Raw genomic sequence first — 17,843 nt, 5'->3', positions numbered from 1 at the left:
AAAAAAACAAAGCATAGGATAGCAAAACTAAACATAGCATATAAAAAAGCAAAGGATAGCAAAACAAAACATAGCATAGCTTAACAAAACTTAGCATAACATAACATAACAAAACACAACACATAGCATAATAAAACATAGCAAAACATAGCATAGCTTAACAAAACACAACTAAACCTAGCCTAACAAAACATATAATAGCATAGCAAAACATAGCATACCAAACACAACAAACATAGCATAGCATAACAAAACATAGCAAAACAAAGCATAGCATAATAAAACATAGCAAAAAAATAGCATAACAAAACATAGCTTAGCATAACAAAGCATAGCATAACAAATCAAAGCATAGGATAGCAAAACATAGCATAGCAAAACAAAACAAAGCATAGCAAAACAAAACATAGCATAGCATAACATACAGCATCACTCCGCACCACAACAGCATCACTCAGGGGCACCACAACAACACTATGCGCCACCACAGCATCACTGAAGACCACAGCATCTCTCGCTCGCCATCACAACATCACTCCGCATCACCACAGCATCAATCTATGCAACCATTCAACAACAACAGGTTCACATATGTTCTCTCAATGTTTCAAGCTTTATTACAAATGTAACAAAGATGTTAATATTTCACTTCGGTTCTTGGTTTTTTGTCACAATAAAATACACTGAACATAATCTTCACAAAAGTTATTTACAAAACTTTAAGCTAGTGCCATTATAAATTACAATAACTTTGAAAAAAAATTAAAAGCCATTGTTATTTGTAATATCAATACATGTAAGTCACGTAAATACAACACATATTGCATTACAAATGCTATAGGTGTCACATTTGCGAAAGTTATAAGTATTGGCATTGTAAATGACAAAGCTATTAATTTCGCTATTTTAAAAAACAAAACATAAATAAATAATGTGTCCTTTACAATACCAATAGCTCAAACTTTCCTAATACGAGACATATTGCATTGCTGTGCTTCTCTCCCCTGCTGCACTCTCCTGCTCTCTAGAGATGTAGCATAACGACGAGAGCTGCCATATAAGTCACGTAAATACAAAACATGTTGCATTCCAAATGCTATCGGTGTCACATTCGCGAAAGTTATAACTATTGGGATTGTAAATGACAAAGCCATCAATTTAGCAATTTTAACAACGAAAAAATAAAATTAAATATGTCATTTACAAGACCAATAACTACAACTTTTCTAATGCGAGACCTATTGCATTCCAACCCCACTCATCCACGCAACGCCACTCACACACGCAACGCCACTCACACACGCAACGCCACTCACACACGCAACGCCACTCACACACGCAACGCCACTCACACACGCAACGCCACTCACACACGCCACTCATCCACGCAACGCCACTCATCCACGCAACGCCACTCATCCACGCAACGCCACTCATCCACGCAACGCCACTCATCCATTTGCAAAACGAAAAATGTCAAACTCTTCTATTGCGAGACCTATTGCATTTTCAATGCTTGTTTGTAATTTGAGTTGTTTCTGGTGTTATTAGGCGCCGCAGGAGCTTGAGGCTCGCACACGGTCGCCTATGTGCTTTGTTAATTACTGTGTATGTTGTTAGAAGCCGCAGAGGCTTCCATCGCTCCTAAGTGCTTCTTTGTTGTGGCTCGCGTTGGGGTCTTCCGACTGGCAGGGGGCCCACATCTCACAGGACATGCGCAGTGCGCGCCTCAACCCCCTGGCAGCCGGAGTCCACCAGGCACGTCAGTTTCCTTTGATCCAACGGCGCAGGTGCTCCGGCTGTGGTTATGTGTGTGACACAGGGAAGCTCTGGCATTGAACGCTCAATAAGCGGTGCCTATTTTTAGAAGTTTTGTAAGTCGGGTGCCATAATTAGAGCCACATTCGCGTATGGAGTTTTGTGATGATTTACATAGTCCTGAGTGGGAGCCAGCGCCTGAAGGGACAACACCCTACGGGGTAAGATCATGTCAGTTTTTCTGGGGCACCCCAGGTGCTTTTAACCCCTCAATTTACAAGAGGGAAGTACCACTTTTTGCTTATTAGTATAAACTGTTACTTACCTGTAAAATCCCTCTTTGTTGGTGAGCTTTATTGTTCACTGGTGGTTATGTAGTCAATGGACTACGATGAGTCTGGGGATTACTTGGAGGAGAAAGAGGTTACTTACCTCCCCATCGACGACCAGTTCTGAGAGGTAATTGACGCTTCCATCCTCAGGGCTGTTTCGCAGGTGGTAGCCCCCTCTGGAGAAGAGATTGGCGGCACTCCAGGCGCAGTGCCAGCAACCCCTAAAACCGAGGGAAGAGGTTAATGGGCCCCCGGCCCCGCTAACTCCAGGGCAGCTCCGTGTCCTTAATAGAATTGAAACTTTCCTTTACATTAGCTAGGACACTTTTCATTATCCCTCTAAAAGACATGTGACCCTCCTAAGGGCCAGACTGTTAGCTAAAAACACCTTCTCTGCATATGCTTCCATTCACTACAACTCCCTTTCAGGAGGCGTAGTTGGGAATGCATTTGCGTTAGTACACCTCAAAGAAGCCTTTACCACAAGGCATTACGGGGTTGGATGTTGCAACAAAAAGTCTGAATCTCCAGGAGCTGGCCGATGGCTTCTTGCAACCTGCCTATTAGTTTATGGGCAAGATCCTGGTTTTGCCCATAAGCCCAGTAAAACATCCATTAATCTCTTTAAAGGGCAACAATGTTGCCAAGGAAAACTGGCTGGGTTGAAAGCCTCTGTCAATAATGTTGTTTTTACCTTTTAAGCAGGTAGGACAATGTTTACGACTTCTGCTGCTCTCCGAATCACTGCGGAGAAGAAGCTGTCTCTTTAGTGGCCACAGTAGGGTTAGAAAATGTAAATCCAATAGCAGGTGCAAGTGCCACAATGCAGGTGAACCATGCTTTGACTTCTTATGTTTTTTCTGGCTCTTAGATTACCGGATATGGAGGAAGCCCAGTCGAAAGAACCACCGTTGGTACAAGAGCAAGTCTCTGCTCTTAACCGGGACCATCACGCCGCAGAATTTGATCTAGAACAGGTCTACAAATTCCTAAACCCCACGATCACTAACATGGTCTAACGGTCATGAATGGCTTTCATGTTCATCTTGCCACACAATGAACACAACTTGCCTGCACTAAGACACAAAATAGAGACATTGTGTGGATTTGTAACCGAAATCTGTTGGTCACATGTCATACACAGCTTAAACCCTCATAGTTTAGGTGACATGTTGCAAAGAAAACCACACTATTTTTATAGACAATCGTCAAAAACTATTGAATGACAGTTGAAGCTCTAGATCTGCATTGGTTGGCTCAGAAAGAAATTAACTGACAGCAGCACGCATAGGTGGTCTACTTGCACTGGTTCTGATGTCATACCTGCAACAACCAGCACAGCATGACAATACCATGCCACACATCGCCACCTGTCAGCACCTGGAGGAAACTGTTATGTAAAAGATTCCAAAAGATTCTGGATCCAGTGTTGGTGTTCAAGAACAACTGCAGGGCCCCAAACTGCTGATCCTTTCACTGGATCACCTTCTTACAGTATGTAGAGACGTGAATGGCAGTCTTGATGTGAGCCGTGGCTGTCCTCACACACAACTAAAGAAGATCCAGAAACAGGCTTCAGTAAGAGTTACCGTGGCTCACCTTTGGTAGCCTGGCATAAGGAGCAAAATAGTCACCAAAGAAAGCATGCTAGATGGTGTGTGCAAAACCAAACAGACAATACCATTGAAGAAGTAAAGCCATTAATAGTCACTAACCAACTTCATCAAGGTGTCACAGGCTGCTTTTGCTAGATGTCATTTTAAACACTGAGGCTACAAGCTACACTTCTTCACTCTGAAGTTTTATTTAAGCTTCAAAAATGCACTACGCTACTTTATGGTATCAGCAACTGGTTTAATTTATCTGTGTTAACATATCTCCCTGTATGTGGTTCTTTGGGAGACATTTCCTACCACTAACGGAAACTAGAATGATGACCCACTATGTTAGCAGTTCTCTTATATAAATAACTCTGCCCCTTCCGAAAGAATGCACTATAGGCATAGGCAAAAAGGTTGCTCAAAATATCTGGCCAAATCTTGCATAGCTCTTGGAGGCAACCTCCAGGTAATAGTAGTTCAAAGTGAACGTGAGGTAGCCAACACAGTCGCTAAGCAGGGTTCTGTGATATTAACACACCTACAGAATGCAAACAATGCTGCCAGAGCACTGGTAAAATGTGCCCCAACACTGTACTGATAGTGAGCATAATAAAGGATAATACATGATGCTATTAATTGGCCACGGTTGGCCTTAGCAGCCCTTGTATTGGTATCATTGCTTCCAATAGTTATAAATAGTTGCTGAGTAGAATGAAGGCCACTAGATGTTAGGTCAAAAATTCATGGTGAGCCTAACATCATCGATCAAAAATGCCCGCGTGGAAGACAACAATGTTGGGAGAACTAAATCTTCATTTAGGAGGAACCCTAACAGTATTTGCATGTAGTAGTAGGAGTAGGTCATGAGGAGCACCCTTTTCCTATGTAAAACCTTGAAAGGCAAAAGATTATAAAGGGCTTGCACCTTACTGATGCACTCAGCTTACCATCAGGAAAGAAGCTTTCCAAGAAAGAAGTTTTGGACCACCAGGACAACAGCCCAAAAAGATATACGTATAAACATTGCCAAGACCAGGTTTAGGTCCCAAAAGACAATGGGATTACTGGCCTAAAGAAAAACTGCAGCAGGCTCCACTGCATGCCTTTGTTGGTTTCAATGAGTATGGAAATGGACACTCAGGCATGGGTTGGTTTGTTCCATAGGCTGTCAGTTAAGTTTTGCAGGTAACCATCTGCACCGGTCTCAGCAAAAATTACATTGTCCACTGAAGAGATAAACAAACCAGTTTCTTTTTATTGGAGCCAGAGACATTTACTCGTGCATAAGGATATGGTAGAGGATTTCCTGAAAGGGGTTAGTACCACCAAGATCTATAAGGAAAGACCTACATGAACCGGCTACATACCTTTGGTAATGCCTTATCTGGTAGAGACTTTATCTAGCCACATATTTCTTACCTTAGCTTAGAATATTACCCAATGCGTCAGACTGGATCTGGAATATCTTGAGCAGTACCTCTGTGCACCAGTAGGTAGTGTTGATCTGCCCTGTGTTTGTATTACCCACACTGGTGGACCATACACAGGCACCACCCCAGGGCAATGACATGAGTTCTGTGACATTTCCGCACCAGAAGTACAGGGACACATCAGAAGGATGACTGACCAGAGTGCAGATACTAAGGGCCAACACAAACCTTTCGTGGTAGTTGTTTTGCTCCTCATGCAATTACAGTTTAAACCTAGAAACCTAGAAATATTCAAATCAGTCTCGACCCTGCTCCCCATGGGCTGGACTGTTTCCATCAAGACAGATTCGCATACGGCTGGGTTTCAACTGAAATGGCATGATGCTTGTTTCCGGTCCAAGGAGGACGTAGTTCGGGCTGGACTGTTCCCATGGGGGGCAGGGTCAAGACCGATTTGTATATGGCTGGGTTCAAACTGGAAAGGCATGGGGAGCAAATAAACAATGTATTTAGGCCCATATCTCTGTACTGGGGTGAATGTTTGACATTGTTCAGCAATCTGTACATCAATTGGAAAAAGAATTCTAAAAGTGGCATTTTTAGAATTATAATTTAAAATTGGACTTCATGGTAAGTTTGGATTTTAAATTGTGATTCCAGAGACACCAAACTTGAATCATTATATCGTACCATTTGGAAATTATTATAAAATATAAGAAGGCAATCTACATTTTGGCAGTGCAGAATTGCCCCATGTGAGTCCCTTTGTTTTCACTCACGATTGGTATGCACAACTCTCTGACAATTAGTTACCCATCTATTTTCAGATGTCCTTCATTGTAAGGTGCTGATGAGACCCCTTACTGGACGTGGGGTCAAAACGCCATGGAGATATTTAAACTGCCTACTTTATAGCATTAACAAATGTGGTAGAAGACTAGGAATAATAACTTTGCATTGAAAAATTGCAGTTTTCGTTGATTTTTAAACCTCAATTTAGGTTATAAATTGGCAATCTGGCGATATAGGTTCTAAGTTCACTTGGGACACGGAGCACCTTTTTTCTATGTTACTACAGCACAAACATATTTGCACAAAGATTGTCCTGTGTATTACATTCTGTGTGATTGGTCTTCTTTTTTAGCATCACTATACCAATGGTAACTGGCATTGCGCATCGATAATATTAAGGGGTCTATTTGGATGGCAGGCGGATCGCCACCGCCCATATGGTGGTGGCGATCAGCCCGCCATTCTAGTCCGCCCGCCTAACATTTCTCCCCGCCATATTACGATGGCAGTGGGGACCCAGGCGGACAGAAAGACCGTCCACCAGTTTTCCAGCAGTAGGCAATTCGCCCAATTGCCTACCGGGCGGAAAAGGCCCATCATATGGTGGCGGTGCCTTGCAGGCACCGCAATCCATATTATGATGATAGTGGACCAATACCTTTCCATGGCGGAGACTCCGCCATGGAAAGGCATGCAGTGTTTTCTTTGGGGGCCTGTTGCGGGCCCCTAGGGAAGTGGGGGGCTGCACTTGGGGGGTACCCATGGTACCCCTCAACATTGGCACGCACAAGGTGGCAGGCACCGCACCGGTCATGTTGTTCATGCCAATGCACAACATGCATATATTTCATTGTGTGCGCAGCACCGCCCGCCACAATGTAATGTATGCAAGATGCCACAGCCACCGTGGCAGTGGCATCCTAATTGGCGGCCGTCCCAGCACCGCTAGGGTGGCGGGCGAACTGCAGTCCGCCCGCCATCCTAATAGACCCTAAGGTATCCTGTACATTGTCCACATGAACCGCTGTCTCTTTGGTGCAGGCCCACAAGTAGCATTTAAAATTCAAGTAACGGGCATATGCAGTACCACTTAACTAGGGACTTCTAAGTAAATCAAATATGCCATTTGGGCATGAGTAAATATTATCATTTTTGGAGTAAAGAGCATATGCACTTTAGCACTGGTTAGAAGTGGTAAAGTGTTCAGAGTCCTACGGCCAACAAAAATGAGTTCAGCCAAAGTGGCAGAGGTAAGCAAAACGTATGGGGGTGACCCTCCATACAGGGTAATTTTCTAACACAACCCCCCTCCAACACAAAGCCAGGGTAGACTAATCAATACCTTGATGGACTTCCCTGCTTACGGCAATAGAAAGTGGACAAAGGCCCACTACTGCGGGGGCACTTGTCAGTTCTATGCCTCTCTGAACTCAAGTGAATCCCTCTCTCTACACTCTCTTGAGCCACTGAACTGACCCATGAGGAATCCTTCTCATCTGTGGCCCCAATCTGAGGAGAACATATAAGGATCTGTCTCACAGATGCATCCCAGTAGGCAGACAGTACCACCATAACCAACAAAGTGATGTACCCCATTCCACCCATTGGGTCTGACTTCTGTCCCCAACTCAAGGATACCTCTGTCCATTAGGACAGTACCCAACAGAGACCACGGACAGCTATCAGTGTCAGGAGACAGGCCCCAGACCATCCACTGCTAGGTGGAAGCTCTAACTGGGCGAATTGGGTATACCTCTCTTCCTGCCTTGGGGTTGCCAAGGAGTTCCATATGGGCTCCTGAGGTTTCTCTGATCAATGAGGTGTCTGAGTGTGGGGGAGGGGGCGTACCCCCAGGTGCATTGCACCCTACATACACTACCTCGCAACGGTTCACGGGCGGTATCCTGAAACGGGTCTGTCAACACAGGGTCTGTACACGGAGGCTGAAGAAGGCACAGGGGTGAGTCCTCACTCATCCAGCCCCTCCATCTAGGCTCCTGTACCTCCGTTTGGGAGCGGTATCCCCATAAAACTGAACTGTCAGGGTGCCCTTGGCACCACAGTTCTCCTGACACTGGGGTCAAGTTATTCCCCAGAACGCAGTCTATGGGCATTTGAGAACTAACTATGACCCTCCTCTGTGTCACCTCCCCACCCCATTCCAGGGATACCAGGGCCGTAGAGTGCAAGAATTCCTGCCCATGGGTCCATGTTACTCTACACACATGGCCGGTGTGCAGCCCTGGAGTAACTATCCTTTCCACTACCATGGTCTGGCTAGCCTCAGTGCCCCTCAGAGCAGTGACTGTGACCTCATTTACTTTCACCTGGTGGAAGGGACGACTTTCACCCTCAGGGATCAGCAGCTCACCCTCTAAGTTTTATCTCCCAACTACGGGAGATACTGGCATGGTCTATGGACTACTTAACCCTAAGGTCATATTGGCCACCCCTGTTGATGCCCCACCAGCGGGTGGTTTCTTTGGACAGGAGTCCCTTGCTTGTGTCCTAACTGGGATTACTCAAAGCAGCAGGGTTGGAAAAGGGGGGCCCTGGGCCATTATTGCCAGATCCACCCCCTGTTTCTCAGATGGGGCATGGGAACCCTTTCTTTGTGCTTTACTCTGGGACTGGTCTGCATTATCTTTAACTCTGGCACTCTGCTTGGAGGGAACCTGTACCACCCTCCTTGGGGGCACTCCCAGGTGCCACAGCCTCCTCAACAAGCTTCCTGGGGTCAGTCAGCTTAATGTCAACTAGGCGCTGGCATAACTTTGTGAAACTAATTGTGAGGATGTGCTCTCATGATTAAATTAAACCTAACAATCAATAATTTAGCAGCCCCACACCAACCAATCAGTGCCTTGCTGGAGTAGTCCACAAAATCTACCCAGAACCGGTTGGAGAGCTTCTGGCTGTCCCCGATTCTTTGGCAATACTTTTCAGGGGTCAGCCAAAATGTGGTGAGTAAAATAGCCTTCATGGGGGTGTACTTGGTTTGGTCCATAACCTCAGATGTCAGAAGTGTGTCAGTTCTGACAATAGGCATGTGTTTCCACAGGCCACCATACCAGTGTCATGATTCGATTTCTGGAGCGCCTGTTGAGTTAGTTTTGGTTCCATAAGAAGTTATGCACTACAAGGACCAGAATGCTCAGCAAGCTGGGAGGGGTTATCATCTATATATGTCTCCACCTGCTGGGGCGCTGTGTACGTGATTTTGCACCTTGAACCTGTTTGTGCTGGTTCCCATGTTTGAACCGCATTTGGCAGAGAGCCGACAAAAAGCGGAGTTCTTTGAACTACTCAGCGGCGTTGCTGTAGCTGTTGTTTGCCCGTGAGAGTGATTATTCCAGGATTGGTGTTAGCTGGCCAAGGGGAGCCCTCTTCGAGGAAGAACGGCGAGAGGCGCCCGCCGTAAGAGTGAGTGACCTGTTCTTGGAATATTCCCCCTCTACGTCCCGGCCGGGGCTGGAGGTTGCGCATTGCTTCGTGAAGCATAGAGGGGGAAGTGGCTGCAATCCAGGCGGCCGCTTTGGAAGGTTTTGATTCTCTCGGCTGAGAGGGACAAACAAGCAGGGAGCGGCGGCTTCCTGTTAGGCGTTCAGCGGCTGCTGAACGCGGGTCAAGCACCGGCTGGTGTTTGTTCCTTTGGGGACACTGAAGGTAAGCGTCTTCGAGGAGGCGCCTATTTGTACTTTTATGTGCGCACTGAACTTCGGAGAATCTCCTACGTACATTTTTGGGTGCGCATTGAACTTTTTAAAACTCTGCTACTATTGGAGTTCCTTTGAAACCACGGATATCTGGATTGTGGAACTGTGTATTATTTTTGCGAATACCTTTTTGGGAATCCTGAATGACTATGTTAGTCCTCGTTATGGGACTTTAATCCTCTGATGGTTAAGAGGAAATACCCAATGGATTTAGTTGAATAATTTCTACCCAGGAAGGCTGGAAGGTATGCATGGAAGGTGTACGATTATAGAGGAGTGTTTGGGTGTTGGCTCGCCTTACTAATTGCTGCTGTTGTCTTTCTGTGTTACAGATTTGTTGGTATAAGTGGAAGTAGTCTCTGCATTACCTACCTAGAGGGAGAAGAAGTGATTTTAGTTAGTACCTTGGTAGGTGGTGTCCTAGCGAGAAATACTAAGAGTAGTCAGCATTGTGTACCTATTAACATTTGTGTGTCTTTGCTTTTCTCGTTTCAGCCTCCCTTCCCGTTCCAGTCCCTTCCTGACCTTTCCCTCGCCTGATTTCCTTAGGCTCTGTGTGGTTTGATATTCAGAGCTTAGGGCAGTCTGGAGGTGGACCCCTATATAGCATCGCCCTGATCCTGAGGATACACGGTCGTGACAACCAGTGCACCACAGGTACCCAGTGAACCCTCAGTGCAACCTCATTGGAAGAAAATCATTTGTCAATGCCATCTCCCATCACATAACTGAGCACCAAATCCTTGGTTCTGCAAACCCTTTTTTCTCCTTCAAGTACTGCAGGTATGCTGCCACCATCTGTGCAGGAATCCACCTTTAAGGCCTTGATGTCCATCTCTTTTAGGCTCTTCCCATGAGCCAGTAAAAAAAATTTCTTGCCCGAAGCACTTTCAGTCGTCTTCTCCTCTGCGTCCAATTTGAATCTAGGCATCCTCCAGGAACAGAGAGCAGGAAGAGACACTGCTCCCTGGCCTAGCAGTAAGCTCGAGTTAAGGGGTTAACTCTTTATCTTCTTCTGCAGATGGTTCCTCAGAAGGGTCATGCTCCATCCCATCATCATCTCCTGTGGGCTCACCCAGTACAGAGTGAACTTCTGCACAAGCCCTCCGCATCTTTTGCAACTCCACCTTCCTGGTAGTACTCTTGGCAGGAAGTCCAATCTCCATACAGAAGTACTTGATCTGAGCCACAGTGTATACTTCTATATTGGCCAGCTCAAGTTCCATTCTTGTAAATGTAGTTGTAGATCCAGCAGCAAGACACAACATTGAGGAAAAAACAAAAATGTGAATTAGGGAGAATTTGAATTGTTCTTGGATGTGGAATAGTAGTGTACACCAAATCACTGTACAGCACTGCACAAATACAAGCCCTAGCCTCATCACTGATCACCAGGGTTGTGGGTTGAATGAGGCATGATGCCTATTCAAGCAGCAACCACAATCCTAATCAGGGACCCCTTCGCTACTAGGCCTCACTGTCCCCCATACCCACCCCCCCACCATATGCTCACACTTTTTATGGCTATTTAGCGCAATTCGCGCTGAGGCCCCAGTAAACTTTTGTCCACATAAGGCATCAGTGCCACATTTACGTCCTTTTCTTCCAACATCCAAGGGATTGTAAAGTTACCCAGGGTTTGAGATTTCCCTGGAGGGGACTGAGAAATTAGCCAAAATACAGCAACATTTTGGATTTTTGGGCGGAAAAAATAGGGAAAAAGTGTTGCAGATGAAAGCGTCTGTTTTTTCCCCCTGCAAATGGTATCAATGAATGGGCTGCGGTGCTAAATTCACCATCTTCCCAGCTTTTAAAGGCAGACTTTTGGCAGAAAACCAAACTTTTCTTCACAGTTTTGGCGTTTTAGTGGGACGTAGCCTATTTTTCATACTAATTGTGCTTTCACCCTCCTTCCGTTAGCGGTAGAAAAGGGTGAAACCAATACATTTCTGTAAAGTAGACAACATTTTGAGTTAAGCAAGAGGTCATTTGTGTAGATCCTTCAAGGTTTTCCTATAGAAAGTAACAGTTGAAATATAAAAATATTAAAATTGATTTGAAAGAAACAGCCAAGTCTGTCGATGTTTTCACCTGTAACTTCTAAGTATGGTATATTTTTTTAAAGCAATATACCATTATGTCCACTGGACCCTTCTGGTTGCAGGGATATATAGGACTTGTAGGTTCACAAAGAACCCAAGGTACCTACAGCCAATAAATGAGCTGTGCCTTGCAATAGTTTTTCATTTTGCACCAGGTTACAGCAATTCATAAAATATAACGAATGAAAAATAGGTATCAAGGAAAGCTATTTATTTCCAAAATGGGAACAACATATGGAGTTTAGAAGCAGTGGTTATTTGCACATCTCCGCATTTGTGGGTACTCATAATAGCATGTAAATTTGAGGGCACTTTACCAAATTACGTCTTTTTTACACACTGTCTTACATTTGGAAGGCAGAAATGCATAGAAAGTCAATTGGTACTATTATGTGTTCCTCCAAGTCTCAAAATAAAAATGGTACCTCACTTGTGTGGGTAAGACAGGTGCCTTTGAGAGGAAAAATAGCCCAAAATGTACTGTGGACACTTCAAAGGGATCGACAGAAAAAGACCTGGTTTTGCGAGGGAGTCACCTGTGTTTTTGGTCTTGGGCTCAGCAGCCATCTAAGGAAACCTACCAAACCCATACATTTCTGAAACCTAGGCACCCGGGGGAGTCGAGGGAAGTGCGGCTTGTATGGTCCCCCGATGTGTTCTTACTAAAAATCCCCTACAAACCTCAAATTTAATTTTTTTTAAAAATCCAATTTTCCTCACATTCCTATATGGAATCAGCGTACTGGCACAAATTTCATACCACCGTGCATTTCCCTCTGACTCCCGATAAAAATGACACCCAAAGCAGAGTCAGCCTAAAAACGTATACATTGAAAAACTGAGGGGGAACCAAAGCGTGTCCATAAGGGCAGGTTTTTAAAAATGTTTTTAGGCAATCTCTGCTTTGAACACCCACACAAGTGAGGTATCATTTTTATCAAGAGATAGAGGGAAATGCTGGGTGGTAGGAAATTTGTACCGGCTTGGTGGTCCACACACACTACCAGCAAAATGCCAGTACACATTCAGCAGCCCAACCCCTATACAAAGTAAAAATAGTCCCTGTGTGCTTTCTGCTCCCCCTAGGGGGGGCAGATCGGGGGCTATTGACGGGATATGTCCCCCCGTGGGGTCAGAAAGACTGTGCCCTGTTTTTATGGGGGGGGAGCGGTGGTGGGCTTTCTGCACCCCACCCTGGGGGCATATAGGGGATAATAAACCCCACAGAAAGACTGTCCCTTTTGTTTTGGGGGTGGAGGTCATTGGCATGCCCATTGTGGGCAGTCCAACCCCTCTTTCATAAACAAACAGTCCCTGGTACCTAGTGGGCTTTCTGCCCTCCTGAGGGGGCATATCAGGAGCTATTGCACCTATCTGCCCTGCAAGGGGTCAGGAGGGCACAGACTAAATATGCCCATACATTTTTGGGGGAAGCAGAGGTCTTGCCCAAAGGGCCGCTCCCCCTTCCCTGGTGTCTAGTGGTGGATCCCTGCTTGGGGGTCACCCTCCTGCAGCGATCCACAAGCAGTGATCCACTAGGGAAGAGTACCACTGGAAAGGGAGATTCTCCACTTTCCAATGATACCTCTCCCATTTGCCTACGTGCTCAGGGGGCTGAGATAGCCCCGCAAGCACATAGCAATGAAAGAGAAATGAGCCAATCGGCTCATTTCACTTTCAATGTAATGACATCAGTGCGCCATACCCATGATTGCCATTACATTGGAAAAAAATGCCTCAGGAGGTTGAGAAAGCTGTTTGCCAGCTCCAGAGGAAAAACAAAAAAGGAAATCCCTCTGTTGTAAACAGCTGAAGGATTTCCTGGTCGTGTGCAAAGGACAGAACAGTTCAGAGGACAGAACGGTTCGAACCTCGGCACACGACCACCATGGCGAAGGACGGAACCATTCCGTCCTCAGCCCCGAACGGGTTAACCGGTGGTCACCATCTGGCAGATTGGCACAACGCAGTCAGGCTTAACTTTGGAGGCAATGTGCAAAATATTTGTGTATCACATTTCAAACAGTAAAATGGTGAAAACACCACACACAAAGATTCCACGCCAGGTTAGAATAATCAAGCTTAATTTAACAAATAAAACAAGACCAAAACGACATAAATCCAATAAATAGAACTTGAGATATTGAATTTCAAAGTTTCAAGCAAAATAGCACTAAGAAGCAAAAAGGTTTATTTGGTAAATCTGGTTGGGCGGGACAACGACAAAGTCAAAAGTTCAGGCTGACCATGAGGGTTTGCGGGCCTCCTACAGGGACTCAGTTAAACCCGCTGAAGACAGGACCTTAAATCTGGTGTGGAACATTGTGTGGATTTGTGTCAAACATGCGTCACATAGCCGAGGCTATGTGACTGTTCTGAGAAGCGGTGCAGCAGCTTGCAAGGTCCTAATGGAATTAAAATGTGAAGCCCGGTGTCAAGGATAAAAGGCGCAGCAGAGGCAATGCGTAGATTCCGATGAGTGGTGAAGCTGCGATGCGGAGATTTAGGTTCGTTGTTGAGGCTGCCATGGACGAGAGATGCAAGGAGCTTGTGCCTTGTAAAGCAGCATGCATCGGTGGTTCACAAGGCGATGAGTCAGTCCCAAGATGGAGGAGGCAGTGGCGAAGTGAGATTTTTTGCAACGGGTCCAATCCACACAGCAGCGACGATGCGTCCATTCTGCTTGGGGATGTGTAACTCAGCAGAGAAGACGCATTCGTTCTGCAGGTGAGCACCTTAGGTCCACTTCCAAGGGTCCAAGACTGGCATGGCACCACTTGGCAGAGTCTAGGTGCAGGGGTTGGAAGTCTTATGTCTATGAGACTTCAGATCAGGAGGTCAGCCGCCTAACCCTTGGAGTCATTCTGAGTTCTGGGGCCAAGTGATGCAGGTCCAGTCATTCTCGCCTAGGTAAGAGGGCAACAGGCCAGCACAGCAAAGTAGGAGTCCAACAAAGCAGAAGTTCAGCATAGTGGCAGTCCTTCAGCAGCACAGCAGTCATTCTTCCTGGCAGAGTATCTACAGGTCAGCAGTGTAATGACTGACTGCCGGTGCTTATACCCAGTTGGGCCTCTAAAGTAGGGGAGACTTCAAAGACATGCCTTTGAAGTGCACAGAGGTCCTCCCTTCCTGCCCTGACTCCGGACTCACTACAGAAGGCTATGCAGCCCCTTATGTGAGGACAGGGCACAGCCTATTCAGGAAAAAGTAAGGATGGCTCCAGGTCCTTCCTCTCATACTACCAGACTGGCCCATCAAGTCATTCCTAAGCTCCTATTGTGTGTGGTTGTCTCGGGGTAATACACAAAGCTCAACTGTCACCTATCCCAGACATGTGATCAGAAACCGGCAGCAGGCGCCATATGGCTTAGGTGAGAAAAAAGCAACTTTCTAAAAGTGACATTTTCAGAATAAAATGTTTTAAATCTGAGTTCACCATGAGTTTGGATTTTAAACTGTACTTAAAGAGAGACATGACTCTAAAGATTTCTCTTTTCCCAATAGCGAATGACACTTATAAAATAGATGTAGGCAATCCAAATGTTATCCTATGGGAGAGCTAGGCCTTGCAATAGTGAAAAACTAAATTTGAGAGTTTTTCACTACCAGGATATGTACAATGTAAGGGAACATGTCCTGCCTTTTAAATACATTGCAGCCTGCCCTCTGGGTTGTCTAGGGCCTACCTTAGGGGTGACTTTTATGTACAAAAGGGGAAGATTTGTGCCTGGCAAACGGTTTATTTTGCCAGGTCAACATAGAAGTGTGAACTGTACACATGCTCTGCAAAGGAAGGCTAGAGATATGATTAGAGATACTTAATTGGGTGGCACAATAAGTGCTGCAGGCCCACTAGCAGCCCTTAATTCACAGGCCCTGGGCACATGTAATGCACTTTACTAGGTACTTATAAATAATTCAAATATGCCAATTGGGGGTGAACCAATTATTACCTTGTTTAGGGGAGAGCACATGAGCTTTAGCACTTGTTAGCAGTGGTAAAGTGCTCAGAGTTCTAAGGCCAACAACAACGAGGTCACAAAAAATAGAGAAAGAAGGCAAAAGAAAGGGCCTGAAGAAAGGGCCATGTTCACTCATGTTGTAAATTCCTTTTGGAGTGGCCTTCGTTTTTTTTCTTTTCTGACAGTTTCTATTTCCCAGCACACCAAATTATATTTAAAACTGTTTTCATGGAGTTGACTTTTTTTTCAGTATGCACACAATGAAGAGCATTTCTTGTTTGTATTTCGATATGTATTTTATTTGAGGGCTACAGTTATATTCGTAAAACTAATTTAGTCAATAGGTCCTGTTTTATAGCTTTCTACTTTGCATTCAGTGCACTTGTATGTAGTTACATTTGTAAACCGATTTAGTCGGAGTCCTTCTTCTATGGCTTTCTAGTGTCCTTTCGATGCTCTTGTACGTCCAGCTTATATAGACTTAACGATTATATGACTAATTGTAACTCTGAGACTTATTTCCGTTGCTTGTTCTATCCCTCTGTCTGTTATTCTTTTTTTTTATGCAAAAAACGCTCACAACACGCTTCTGAACCTAAAAGAAAGATTCAGGACATTGAACACACTTATGAAACTCCTTTAAATATATGTTGTCGCCTTTAGTAAACGTTACTGCTCTTGCGTGAAGTGTTTTGTGCCACAATGGTGCTATTTAGCCACAGATGTCACAATACTCTAGTTTAAGTGCAGGGGCGACCAGCACGACTCGCGGGTGGGTGGGGGGCAGGCTGATTTAAAATATATATATTGACAAAATAAAACGTACCTTGCCGCAGCCGGGTCCCGCGTCTTCTCTCCTGCTCTCCTGTCTTCCACTCCAGGTAGGAACAGGAAACAGGCAGCCAGGCTTCCACCCGTAAGCCAATCACAAAGCTCCAATTGAGCGCTGTGATTTTTTCTGAGCACCGTGACACGTGCTCAGCCAGGGCCTGGAGGGGTGGGCATGTTCTCCATGCCCACCCCTCCAGGAGTAAAAAGGAGTAAAAAATAAAATGATAATAACATTCCTTTATCATTTTATTTTTTCCTTTCTTTGCTGCTCCTGGCAGTGAGGCGACGCTCCTCTGCCTTAAGGGAGGAGCCGCCACTATTTAAGTGCTGATCGGCATCAGCAAACAGGCATTTTTCAATTTATTTGATACAGAACAGCATCAGCAAAAAGCACAGTCCAAGCCAATGCCTGTTGCTAAGAAGCAACAGGTGAGTAAGACTATATTAGCATTTCTGACAAGCAGAGACTGGTGAAGAAAGCTTAACAAAATTATTGATTCTTGTCTCCATTAGGACAATGAGAAGGTTAATGAAGTGCATTTATTGTGGAAGGTCTGTGGCAAACTAGTGTTTCCATGCCCATACATCAGTAAAAAATTGTCAAGTAAGTGCGTCTTCGACGCTCAGGCTTGCTAAGGTATTTTTTAAATCATAGTGACTATTTGAACTGCGCACACCACAAAACTTATACAAACGATGCCAATACCAAACTGTTTCGTATTGTTAGTAAACTCCGAAATAAGAAAGGGTGAGTGCACCGGGCAGTGATTGGAAACAATGAGTATTTTTCAAGGTGTTTGACCAGCCGATGTATCTCTCTTCGTGACTAATTTTATACAATGAGAAAATTGAGAGGGAGTCAGAATGCACAGAGAATAGCACTTTTGACAGGAATGTGCTTTGAAGGGCGGGGTTGAGTTCAACTACATATAGGTGGTCTTCATTGATGATTTAGACGGCAAAACATGATAAAATGGAATAATTACAAGTGGCTCAGATTAAATCAAACATTGCCACCTTACATTTAGTTTATAAATGCGTACACAGTCAGGTGACTGTCTTGCTGGTGCGTATAACTTGAAAGTTAAGTACTCCACGAGAAAACGAACCCAACACCATCAAATAACCACTTACTTCAATGTCATTTGGATCTTCTGATATTTCATTTGATAGTTTCTCTCCAACTTCTCTTAGTTTTTTCAGAATACTAAAAAAAGTGAGCTACAGGGTAAAGAAAAGAGAAAAGGAGACATTTGATTCATTAAGGGTTTGGTCTCTCCAATATATAGAACAAATGGTAAAACTAACAAATTAAACAA

The 17,843-nt window shown here is 44.8% G+C and overlaps 1 protein-coding gene across 2 annotated transcripts in view; it reads right to left on the bottom strand.

Annotated features, from left to right (window-relative positions):
• The window catches only part of LOC144819045 (uncharacterized), a 444,234-nt gene that overhangs the window by 397,615 nt on the left and 28,776 nt on the right, over positions 1 to 17,843 (bottom strand). For both annotated transcript variants that reach the window (XM_078677028.1, XM_078677027.1), the window contains exon 2: positions 17,659 to 17,745. In XM_078677028.1, coding sequence (XP_078533154.1) covers positions 17,659 to 17,745 — 87 coding nt within the window. The remainder of the gene's footprint in view (positions 1 to 17,658; positions 17,746 to 17,843) is intronic.

This window comes from Lissotriton helveticus, chromosome 2_1 (assembly GCF_964261635.1).
Source record: "Lissotriton helveticus chromosome 2_1, aLisHel1.1, whole genome shotgun sequence".
Lineage (NCBI taxonomy): Eukaryota > Metazoa > Chordata > Amphibia > Caudata > Salamandridae > Lissotriton > Lissotriton helveticus.
This window is presented reverse-complemented; position numbering and strand designations above follow the sequence as displayed.